At 51.7% G+C, this 12,231-nt stretch overlaps 1 protein-coding gene across 2 annotated transcripts; it reads right to left on the bottom strand.

Annotated features, from left to right (window-relative positions):
- Positions 1–695: 695 nt before the first annotated feature.
- Positions 696–12,195, bottom strand: Prpf31 (pre-mRNA processing factor 31). Of its 2 annotated transcripts, none has more exons than XM_036197444.1 (14): positions 12,115–12,195; positions 11,444–11,628; positions 11,292–11,352; positions 9,396–9,479; positions 8,811–8,908; positions 7,959–8,065; positions 7,543–7,712; positions 6,003–6,160; positions 5,566–5,655; positions 3,260–3,387; positions 3,085–3,157; positions 2,445–2,573; positions 2,264–2,362; positions 696–1,073 (listed from the first exon to the last, which is right to left on the bottom strand). In XM_036197444.1, the coding sequence occupies exons 2-14, from the start codon at positions 11,618–11,620 to the stop codon at positions 948–950; spliced, it is 1,500 nt and encodes a 499-aa protein (XP_036053337.1). In that variant the 5' UTR covers positions 11,621–11,628; positions 12,115–12,195; the 3' UTR covers positions 696–947. The 2 variants fall into 2 exon arrangements, with proteins under 2 accessions (XP_036053337.1, XP_036053347.1); XM_036197454.1 differs by lacking the exon at positions 12,115–12,195 and adding an exon at positions 12,025–12,092.
- Positions 12,196–12,231: the final 36 nt, after the last annotated feature.

Below are 12,231 nucleotides of genomic sequence, written 5' to 3'. Positions count from 1 at the left end.
CCTGACTTCTCCAGCTGGGTCCATGTTCAAACCCTCAGAGTTAAGCTCAACCTGAGAAAATGGAGCCTAGCAATGACTCTTACTTATCTTCTGCAAAATCACAGATTCATAACACACCAAAGATGGTCCAGCCTGTTCTACTTTTTCCCTTGGCAGAGCATTGGTTCTCAAGTCAGACTGGGTAGTGCATGTGTCTTTTGCTTACCTGGCATTGGTGCCTCCCACAGCAGGGTACCCATCTGCCTCACCCTTATTGAGGGCTCAAGCGTGGCCCCCTCAGCAAACATGGATTAAAACAACTGGCTCCCCAATAAGCCCAGTGCTGGGTGCTTTCTGCAGACACTTCCCAGGCTTCTGAGGTGCCTCACAGTGCAGATGTGGATCTTGGACCAAGGAGGCTTCTAGCCTGAGGGACAACAGTAAGCCTTTGTTGGGCTCTGGAGCTTTGTTGTGGCCATACTGTTCAGCCATGATGCTGAGGTTCTCAGGGGGTGTGTGGTGATGCCGGAAATGGAAAGGGCTTTTCTCCTTTTCGATTCCAGGACAAGAGCTGGGTCAATGCTACCTTGACTAGAAACCCACAGCTCTGACTCCTCTGGGTCTTTCACAAATAATCACACCCTCTGGTCAGAGCCTGACACTGTGCATTTAATTGTACTCTTTCTAAAAAAAAAAAAAAAAAAAAAAAAAGCACTTCCTTTCCCCATGTAAGTAAAAAAGATGAGTGTGAGGAAGACCTTCTCTGCCCATTTGGGGCAGTAGCAGTCTGGGTGATGGGGTAGGGAGGCCAAGACCCTTCACCATTTTCCTTAGATGCTATGTGGCCTTAGACCAAGGACAGAGCGGGGCAGGCTGCCACCACAACTTCCTGGGTAGATGTCCATCATTTCAGAAGTTCTAGTCCTCCATGTCCTTCCAGTGGGTGGCCACCTGGGGTGTGGGCCTCTTCAGGTGGACATGGTGCCACTTTTCTCACCCTTGACCTTGAGGAATTCAGCCATGCTGGAGAAATACTTCTGGTTGGCCTCTGCCACCTTCTTCTCAGCTGCTTGTGGGTTCACAATCTCCAGACCCTGGGTTGGGAAGGGAGAGGGTGACACGTAAGGTGGGGAGGCTCAGGCCTCCCTACTGTGTGACAACCAGACATGTCAGCCCCCAAACACTCTAGTGGACACGGGACTGTTTACAGTCCCTGGAGTCTCCCCCAGTTTGGGAGATTTTGTCCCAATGGGTCTAGGCGTAGGGCCTGGATATCAGGATTGTTAACTTCCTCAGATGATGCTAAAAACACCACTCCTGCCAGGTGGTGGTGGCACACGCCTTTAATCCCAGCACTTCGGAGGCAGAGCCAGGTAGATCTCTGTGAGTTCAAGGCCAGCCTGGGCTACAGAGTGAGATTCAGGACAGGCACCAAAAATGACACAGAGAAACCCTGTCTTGAAAAACAAAACAAAAAACCACCACTCCTGTCTGGTTCTGGATGAGGAAACTGAGCCCCAAAGGGATATGACCAGCCAGTTTCCTGCAAATCCCACATCAACACAATGATAATGTGATGCTGAATGTTTCCACTCTTCTTGCTGGGCCTTCTCTGGCCCCACCACCTTTCACTCCTGCTTCTCTGTGGCACCCTTCTAATGCAGTGTACTTGATTCACTCATCTGTCCTCTCCCACCCATGAACCCCCCCCCCAAAAGCAAGCCTTCTCTGTCTCTCTCTCTCTGTCTCTCTCTGTCTCTGTCTCTCTCTTTTCCCCTTGGTTTTTTGAGACAAGGTTTATAGACCAGGCTGGCTTTGAACTCAGAGATCCGCCTGTCTTTGCCTCCTGAGTGTTGGGATTAAAGGTGTGTGCTACCACACCTGGCTAAGCCTTGTCTCTCTTGTCACTATGCCTGAAGCCGGGAAGATGGTAGGCTGGTGATCAGTAGGCACTCTACTTCTGACATTATGGGACACATTTGCCTACCTCTGTCATGAGTAACCTGAAGCCATTCTGCTTCACACTGTTCACTGCCACTGGGCTGGGGTGATACTCAAGCCCGCCTTCAGGTTACCCTGACTAGCAAAGACTAGGATGCTCACGGTATCTGGATTACACGAACAGAGTCCTAGACCAGTTCAAAGTTGGTCCGAGCTTGTCACAGCTGTCACTCCCAACCATTTGCCTTACTGTGTGGCCCTGGGCTCCTAAGCCCTTCATGTGTTAGGTCAACAAACCTCCACAACAACCCTACCTCACGCCTGGTAGGGGAGGGTGTGGTACCTGGAGTGGAGTGAAAGCCACGCTGGAGGCAGTCCCCGAGGACCGGTCACGGATGGTAGACTTCCCGCCATACACCACACTCTGTTTCTGTAAGGTTCGCTGTAGGGAAGGGGGAGGTTGATCCAGGCTCACTGACCTCCATGTCCTACGTGCCCCCCATTTCCACGGGCCCAGTCCATACCTGCAGTGTCTTGGAGATTCTGGCCTTGGTGGCCTCATTCACCTGTGTTTGCCGCACACGCCCACTGCCTGACTTGCCCAAGTGGCCCAGGCTAAAGCCCAGATCTTCTTGATAGGCATCCTCCTCAATCTGGTGAGATGAGAGTGGCCTGCTGTTAAGAAGCTGGCTACATTCAGCCAGTCCCCCAGGGAGTCTCCAATCAGCCAGTCTCACGGGTGCCCACTCAGCTGGCAGGACTGAGAAAGAGCCTACTCTGCTTGGGTATGGCTGGGAACCCTGTGAAGAACTGGTTCCTGAGCTGAATACAGAGTGGCCACTTCACCCTAAATTCAGATTACATCACCAGGAACTGGGATGGGCTGCACCACTGCGGTGGCACCTGAGTGGACGGACTCTCTCAGGACCACCTGGGTGATGGTCAGGTGTAGGTGCAGCATATGGGGCCGGGTGGGTGAGCAGCCAGCTCAGAGCTGCAAAGGTCATGACGGGGAAGCACGTTTTGAGGGAAAGACGAGGCAGGAGGGAGGAGGTTGGGGCAGTCCCAGGTCTGCTCTGGGACTACAGGGTGGAAAGAAAGGATGGCAGCAGGATCTGCAGAGAGAGACATCAAGGTCCCACTGCTACTGTGGAGCCAGCTGACCTCTCCAAAGCTCATGCGGTTGGCCTGCTTCCGGATCTCTGTCAGTCCTAGCCGCTCCTTCATCTTGCGGTACCTGGGGAAGGTGGGTGCCAACAGGATATAGGGAGTTGGCTAGGAAGGTGCTAGCCTCATCCTCACCCCCTTCCCAGCTTCTAGCCCCTCCAGAGCCCCTTACCTTCGGCCCCCTCGCTTCTTCCGCTGCCCATCAAGGGGTGCAGGCAGGGGCTTCACCTGCTTCACTGGTGGTGGCTCCTGCCACTTGTCAAACTTGCGCTCAATCTCATCCTTTAGCTCGTAGCCCACCTGGGCAGGGAGTTGGGGAGAAGCTGTGGCCAGCTATGTTGACTGTCCCTCAGGCAGTATGTCCGTACATCATCAACCCATCTATTGTGCACCTGTCCATCTGACAGTGTACCCTCCCCAAGACAAAACATGTTCGTACTTCTTGGGTCAGGGAGGGTGTCCTGTGGGGTTCTCAGTGCCTGGCGCCCCTTGAAGTTGTAGCTCATGTTCAACCCTTACAACCAAGCTCTGCAGCCTTTGGGTAACTGCTTCCACCCAAGTCCTTCACACATAAACGGGCCAAGCAGAAACCCTGTGTTCTCCAGTCAGCAGAAAGCATGTCACCTCTGCTGTATCTCTCACACCACAGATCTCCCGGCCTCTTAGAACAGACCCCATCTGGGTTGCACACTATCTGGCCCTGGGTGCAGCAGGCTCCTGTCCCTGCGGGATTCACCAAGCTCTAGCCTTAGGTTCTCTGTGCTCACTATTCCCTCTGCTTGGAACATTCTTTCAAGTGGGTAGCCCAAGTATCCACACAATTGACTCTAACTTCACTCAGGCCCATATTACAACATCCTCAAAGCTCTTCCTCACATCCTAGCTGAGTCAGAATCTAAGCTTCCTCACCCCACAATTCCCCTTATCATCCCTGGTATTCACACAGCACTACTGGACCCATTACAGATTTTTCAGGCCTACTGCCTAGGTGTTTTGGTCCCAGCTAGATTAGAACATAAGTGCTATGTGACTTCCAATCCCAGTTACCAGGGAAGCTGAGGCAGAAGGATCAAAATTCTTCAAGGCTTTCCTGGACTAGAGATGAGAAGAGACCTTATCTCAAAAAACAATAACAACAAAACCCACAAAAGTTTGTGTGTGTGTGTGTGTGTGTGTGTGTGTGTGTGTGTGTGAGAGAGAGAGAGAGAGAGAGAGAGAGAGAGAGAGAGAGAGAGAGCGCGAGAGAGAGAGACTGACTGAGGATGGAGCTAAGTGATAGAGCACTTGTCTAGGGTGTGTAAAATCCTAGGGACCATCCCAGTACTGCCCCCCACACACAAAGAGCCATGGAGGCAGACATCTGACATCTATGTGATTCCCTGCTGTACTGCCTTGTCTAGACAGTGGCAAAGGCAGAGACTGAACCCTGACTTAGGGGTTTCTAGCAGGGTCACACACACAGCAGAGACTCCATACTTTCTGAGCCCACCCAGGAAAACAGAAAGTACCACTGGTGTTATGTCCCTACCAATGGAGGGCGGTCCTAGTGTGGTGGGCAACACTGGTCCTTCCAACACAGAGATCTGCCTTGGTGTCAGGTGTCCTGGTCTCCAGAATCTGTCACTACAGTTCACGTAGCAGAGGATCTTTGCAGATGTGACTCAGTTCAGGACTGAGATGTGACAATACCTTGCATTGTCATTGAGTGTGAGCTCAATATCCTACAAGGGGCCCCAACCTAGCAGCATCAGAAAGACTGGAGATGCTGCCTTGGCTGGTGGCCTCTGGTGTTGACAGGGGCAGGAACATTTCCTCCCTCAAGGCTACAAATGCGAACAGCCCAACTAATACCCTGATGTTTGTCCAGTGAGACTGTGTGTATGTGTGTGCACATCGGAGACCAGAGATAGCATCACGAGGCTTCTACACTTCACTCCACACCTTATTTCTTGAGACAGGGTCTCTCATTAAACCTGGAACTTCATGATTTAGTTGACTGGCCCACAAGCCCCAGATACCCTCCTGTCTCCACCTCTCCAGCACTGGGGTTACAGGCATGTACTACTGTACCTGTTCCCCCCCCAACACACACACATTTTTGTCCCCACACTTGCATGAAAGAATTTAACTGACTGAGCCACATCTCTAGCCCTGGGCTTTTTTTCAAAGTTAGGATCTCACCATGTAGAGATTCATCTGGCCTGAAACTCATTATACAGCCCAGGGTACCTCAAACTAGTGATCTTCCTACCTCTTCCTCTCAAGTACTGGGGCTAAAGATATAAGCTACCAGGCCCGGCAAACTTCTCTATGAAGCCACTCCATCAACAGTGATTTGGTATAGCTGCCCTATGCAACTGATGCCCAGAGGTGAAGGCTGCAGACACATACATTCGTCTGCTAGTCTGGAGGGCTCTCTGAAGTAGCTTCTCATGAAAAGACCCCGAGCCCAGGGACAGACGCCTGTCCTCTCCTCACCTTCCCCTCTGTGCTCTCGTGGAAACTGTCCACACGGGCTGCCAGAGTGCATTTGGCAGCCACCAGCCGGGCTGCCTTCCGCCGGAGATCCTGGAGCAATGGAAAGGGGAGAGGAAACCATGACTCTCTAGAGGCAAGGGAACAGCCACCACAACAGTCGCTTCTCATCTAGGTCCAGCTGTACCCCATGTTCTAGGAGGTAGGCTTCATACCTGTGGGCTTATCTACTAACAGCCTCTTGAGGGGTGTACTCTAGCTACCTAATCGCAGGGTTCCCAGCTTCCACCCACCCCACCATCCTAATTGTCAAGTGGTGGCCCCAGCATTGTGTCCTACTCCAACACATGCTGTCCTATCCTCCAGGCTCCTGAGTGCGACTGTCAGCCAAACCAGATAAGGCATGGGGCTGGGAGCAGGGGACAAGGTAAAGGGCTTACTGGGGGCAGCGACTGTACGATGTCACTGTGGTAGATGTAGCCGGTGTGGGGCAGCACTGAGGTAGAGGAGAAACCAGACAGTGTCTTGCGCTGGGCTCCCAGCAGCATAATGTTGCAGGCAGGCATCTTGGAGAGGTTGGTCAGGCCTCCGGCCACACCTGCAACAAGAGGTAAGGTCGGAAGAACACAGGGTTCACATCTGGGGGCTCATGTGCACCTTGGTGATTTGAACTAGAATTTCCTCCATAGGCTTATTTATATATTTGAATGCTTAGTGACTAGGGAGTGAAACTCTGAGAGATTAAAGGATTGGGAGGTGTGGCCTTGTTGGAAGAAGTGTGTCACTGGTGGTGGACTTACAAAAGCCCAGGCCAGGTCCAGTCTCTTTGCAGATCAGAGTGCAGCTCTCAGTTACTACTCCAGCACCACAGCTGCTTGCTGCCTGCCCCCTGCTCCCAAGCCACAGGATCAGGAGGATAACAGCTCCAGCCTGTAAGCGTCGCCTTGACCACAGCGTCTCTTCACAGCACCACAACAGTGACCAAGACAGCTTGGCTCCTTCACTGATGGTTCGAGACAGTATTTTACTGTAGCCCAGGCCGGCCTCGAACTCAAAGCAGTCCTCCTGCCTAAGCCTTCCAAATACTGGAGTTACTGGTCTAAGCCCCTGCATTTGGAAGGATATAGGATCATTTGTGTGTGTGTATGTGTGTGTGTGTGTGGGGGGGGGGGGTTATTTTTACTTTTATGTGTGTGTAGGGAGGATGCATGGAAATCAGAGGACACTTATAGGACTCAGCTCTCTCCACCTTGATGTGGGTTTACAGGATCACACTCAAGTTGTCAGGCTTGGGTGGAAGGTACTTTTACCTGCTAAGCCATCTTTCTGGCCCAGGACAGGGAATCTTTAGGGAGATGGCTAAGATAAAATGAGGTCATATGGATCCGGATTCTATCTGACTGGGATCCTTGTGAGAAAGGGAGATAAGGATACAGATACAGCAGCATGGCTGCATGAAGACACAGAAGTATATGCTTGAGCCCAGCAGAGGCCGCGGGAGACACCAGCCCCCACAGCACCTTGGTCTCAGACCTGTCATCTCTGAAATAGCAGCCTCAAGAGTACTGGCCGGCCTGTAGGGTCAAGACCAAAGCTAAGTGAGCAAAGATGGTGGCTTTCCCTTTGCAAGCACCCCTGCAAGGAAGGGAGGATTCTGGGTACAGGAGCTTCTGGGAGGAGGAACTTGGCACATGGCGGGATTGATTTGCTGTCCCATCCAGTAGGAAAGCCAAGGGTTGGGGAGCTGACTTTACCACTCTGTGGCTGCCACAGAGTCCAAAATGGACCTGCTGGCAGGAGGCTGTCCTGCCATCTGCGCAACCTGCTTGAGCCAGCTGAACCTAGAAGGGGTTTCTATGCTTTACTATGTGCTGTGCCAAGCTGGCTGACCGCCAGATAACAACATATTAGAGTTCCTAATGCCAAACCCTCCCTCCTCAAGGCAGCCTAACCTATCAGCAGAGCCAGCTGGGAACTTACCCATGATCTTAGCAGCTGTGGATGCTCCAATGATGATGGACAAGTTGGGTGCAATGAAGGACATCCGGGATTCCACATATTCATAGATGCGGTGCTTGGAGGCATTCAGCTCCAGTGCCATGTCGCAGGCCTCCTCCAGTCGCTCTAGCTCCTCATCGGACAGCTGCTGCCTGCATTGGGGATCAGGTTAAGGGTTCTGCTGGGCACATGTCTAACTGGGGTTCAGCCCCACCCATCCTCTCGGCTTTCGCATACATGTGTTTGTATACCTCGGGGCTGTTCCAAGTTCTAACAGTCCAGGGCTGTAGTTCTCAGCCAGCACCACCCTGACCACGCACCCCATTCTGCCCTTTCTGCTCTCTGCTGCTAGCTGGCCTATGGCAGGCTTGCAGCCCCTTACCATGTGGTATACGTACCCCTGGGTGGTGGAGGCAGTGACACTGACAACCATGATGGTGGCATTGGTCAGGATCTGCTGCAGGTTCTCATTGTTCTTGCATTTGTCCAGGCTGTTGCCCAGCTCCTGGGGTGGCAATGGGAGAAAGAGAGAAATCATAGTAGCCCCCAAAGATGCTAGAAGCTCTTCTGCTCCAACACTAACACAGGTCTCCCCTTGAGGAACCTGGGAAAGCTAAGGTCTGTATATTGGAGACCTCGCTGGCTTTTTACAGGTTATAACTTTGCTGCTTAAAGCATCAGCACTGCCTGCTCTTCTGCTGACCCAGAAGTGGAAGCTGGGCAAAGTGGCCTCCAAGGAGGCATGCAGCTAAAGAAGCCTGCAGGAGCTCATGACTACAAACAGACCACCCCTGCTACCATTCTGGTCACGTGGACAGAGGCAGGACCCCTGATTTACCCCCACCTGCTCCCGTCACTTCTCCCAGAGGCGCCCAAACCTTCCATGTCTGATGTGCTCTGACCTTTCTGACCTGTCCCAGCTGCCCTCACTGGCTCTTCTCACTTCCTCCTTATTTGTTCCCACTCAGGATCTTAGCTCTGATCTGGCTGCAGCCTCTGCCTACGTCAGCCTTCAGATGCCAGTTCAAAGGACACCTGCTCCGACGGCAGCCAGACGCAAGGGCCAGGTCAATGGGGATCTTCCCACAAGACCAAGGGGAGGAGAGAAGCAGAGACGTGTGTGAGACATCCTCTCCAGTATCTGTCCTTTCCCACTGAGCCCCCATCCATGCCTCATCATCACTTCTAGACCCTGAGGCGTCATGGTCTAGAGCCCCAGTTCTTCTGGAGCCAGACTCCTCTCCACTCACCTTGACTGTGCGGATGTAATCCAGAGCGTTGGGGACCAAGGATTCTAGCTCAGGGAACCTCTTCGAGTACTTATCCCGGATGAACTTATGGATAATGTCTAAAGTGGACAGGGAGGGCAGGTGTCCACTGAGGGGGAGGCCGACTCTGCTGCTATCCCCAGTACCCCTTCCGCCTCTCTGGTAAACAGCCCCAAATCATGGGTTGGAGCATGAAGTCTCCCTTTCCTAGCTGTCCCCAGTGCTATGTGCAGGCGGGAGTTTGTTCTAATGTCTACAAAATCAACTTTCAGACCATGGCCTTAAGAAAACAACCATGCCCTCTCTTCCTTCCCTGACCCTGGAGCATGAAACAGGTGGCAGAGTCTGGCCGGTGGATGGGGTCAAAGAATGACCTGCTCTGTTTACTCGGAATGCACTTTCTCTTTATGTAAATTAGTCTGTTACAGAAGGTGAACCTAGTCAGCGCAGCAGTCTAAGAAAGGCAAACAGAAGAGGCCCAGGTTCATGCCTGTTCTTCCCTTTGGGTTAGAGAAAGACTGAAGGGCACAGGACGGGGCTGTCTCCATGGCCCTTCCCATCACTCACTCAGCTCGTTTTCTATCTCCACAGTCAGGTTGTTGGCATCCACAATGACTCGGTACTCCGGGGCTGCCTCCACTGGTCCCATCACTATAAAGGAGGAGGAGGTGGATGAGGGAGGGACACCCACCCCTCTTAAGTCACATGGCTGGGGAAGACTGGAGGTGAAGCTGGCTGGGTCAGGAAGGAGAGGCTGAAGGGCTAAGTAAGGGGCTAAAGCATATACTGGGTGGTTGGAAACCTCTCCAGGATCCTTATTCCTACCTCTCATCTCTCTCCTGCAGTCCATCCTCTGGACTAATCCAGCTTTGACCTCATCTTGCTCCAAAACAAAACCCTGCGGTGGCTCTCCAAAGCCCTGAGGCTAACGAGCAAGATCCTCAGACTGGCCCTCAAGGTCTCCCACAGAGATGGAGGCCCCACAAGGAAAAGTATTAGGTACATGTGCCCCACACCTGCAGCCCTGGTGCACACAGCACAGGAGTCACTCCAGGGAGATCCACTGACTCATCAGCTCCACACAGCCTTTCTGCCTTCCCGCCTTATCCTCCCAGACACTGGGCATTCAGGGCTATTTCACTACTCCTGGCCTTCATGAGCACTGTTCCATCTCCCTTCCTTCCCTGAGTCTGTTTCTAGAAACTTCAATTGATGCATAATTATATTGGTATCAAATAATATGTGCATCTAATGTCTTTTTTCTTTTTTTAAATTTTTTGAGACAGGGTTTCTCTTTAACAGTTCCAGCTGTCCTGGAACTCACTTTGTAGACCAGGCTGGCCTTGAACTCATAGAGATCCGCCTGCCTCTGCCTCTCAAGTGCTGGATTAAAGGTGTGCACCAGCAGCACCAGCACCAGCACCAGCACCACCATCCAGCCAAATGTCTCTTTAAGCCATTAAAACTCAGAGGGCGGGAAGACTATTCCCTCCCCTTTTAGAAGAGTGAGATTTCTTCTCTCCATACCTCGACCTGGGACATCTCTGCTAGACATGCTCTGCATCTACTTCCACTAGATAGATAACTATATGAGCAGGTCTGATCATCAGACCTGACATCAGGAAATGCCACTTTCTGTGACTTTCCTTGGCTCTATGTAGCTTCTCAGCCTGACACATGAGATCCTGTAGAAGCTGTTATCTGAGTCTTCTGGCACTAACAATGACTCAGGGCTAAGGACAGACCATGCTCTTTTTCCAGGGTTAGCACAAGTATTCAAACTCCAACTGAGGTGGCACTTGTGACTCAATGCAGGGCCAGTCAGTCCCACTGTGGGGACTACAGGCTGGGTGTGGGAGCTCATGCCTGTAACCCTAACAGGAGACTGAAAAAGGATGGTTTCTCAGAGTTCAAGGCCACTGTAGACTACCTAGTGACATCCAGGTCACCCTGGGCTACAGAGTGAGGCCTTATTTCCACATTTAAATTTATCTATTCCATACTTAAATATAAATAGAAAGTTTAAATGTAAATTTATTCCATAGAAAACACATGGGGTTTAAGTATTCGGTTTTATAGTGCAATGTATATATGTGCATAATATATGTATAATGCCTATGGGAACCAGAAGAAGGTGTCAGATCTCTAAGAACTAGAGTTACAGACAGTTATGAGCCATATATGTCTATATTTTTGAGACAGGGTTTTACCCAGGTTGACCCTCACCTAACTATGTAGCCGAGGCTGGACTTTAACTCCCCCACCTCCTGTCTCAGCCTCCCACGTGGTGAGATTATAAGCACCCATCAACATGCCTGGGTACAATGCAACATGTTTTCAGAGGGTTGGTGACTGGGATGAAAAGAAGTGTGCTATAAGGGAAGGTCAAGGAGGGAGAGACATTCAGTTTCCAAAACCACAAGGAGCAAAGAGCCATGGGGCCAGGAGAATGGAGACACACACCTTCTGAAGCTTTGGCTTGCTTGCTGATGTACTCCTCAATCTTCATCATGATCTCAGCAAACTGATGGGAAAGGAGAACACAGTCAGAAACCAGGACTCACAGAAAGAAGAACTGCTGTTCCTACCTCTCCTCCTCCCAGGAACCATCTCACCATCTTGCTATCCCATAGCTTGGCAATGCTCTTGACTGAATCCCCCGAAAGGTCCAGCTGTGTCTCTTCTTGTACATCCTCGATTGCTGGCTCCTCTTCTTCTTCTCCATAGCTTCCTCCTTCCTCCTCTTCCGCTGCCTCCTCAAGGTCAGCCAAGAGCTCATCTGCCAGAGACATCCCAAGGCCTATAGGAAAGTGAGAATGGGGTTCCCTAATACTGCACCCTGACTCTGTCCCTTCATATTATTAGGAGCACCTCCTCCCCAAAGCCCTGAAGTCTCTTCCTCATCAGCTCCAACAGCATGCAGGCTCCACAGCTTGCTTTGTTCCGGGAGGAAGCCTCCAGGTCCTACCCACACACCCTCCAGGTGCTACCCGACCTGGCAACTTTTCTCCACATCTCTGGGTCTTTGAACAATCATTGCCCTTTGCCAAACCTGGCTCTTTCCCTCACCCTGCCTTTAGCTCTCACATTCCACCTGTCTGGTCCACATGCCCCATTCCAGCCTAAACTAAGTTATGTTATGATTTACACACGTCCTGTACATCGGTTCTAAGGCGCTTCACGCGTTTAGAATTACTTGGTCTATGATTTAAGTCGGCCTCTACCCTTTCTCCTCCAGACCCAGTAGCTTGGCTTCCCACGCTCCCTTCGTCTCCACCACACTCACCGATTCGGTCCTCTCACGACCGTTTCTAAGAAATCCGCTTTCCGCAGAGCTGTCGGCACTCTTTGATGACGTCCTATCCGGCGCCGGTAACCTGTGTTCTGATTGGCCGCTTCCCGC

Source organism: Onychomys torridus, chromosome 1 (assembly GCF_903995425.1).
Source record: "Onychomys torridus chromosome 1, mOncTor1.1, whole genome shotgun sequence".
NCBI lineage: Eukaryota > Metazoa > Chordata > Mammalia > Rodentia > Cricetidae > Onychomys > Onychomys torridus.
The sequence above is the reverse complement of the archived record's forward strand: the minus strand, read 5'-3'. Positions and strand labels throughout refer to the sequence as shown.

What these genes read in the sequence shown, in the direction of transcription:
- Prpf31 (XM_036197444.1), bottom strand. Translation starts at nt 11,620, where the DNA reads ATGTCTCTGGCAGATGAGCTCTTGGCTGACCTTGAGGAGGCAGCGGAA. An exon ending in ATTACATCCGCACAGTCAAG is followed by an intron (nt 8,066 to 8,810) that starts GTGAGTGGAGAG and finishes TTGCCACCCCAG; the next exon opens with GAGCTGGGCAACAGCCTGGA. An exon ending in GAATCTCCAAGACACTGCAG is followed by an intron (nt 2,363 to 2,444) that starts GTATGGACTGGG and finishes CCTTCCCTACAG; the next exon opens with CGAACCTTACAGAAACAGAG.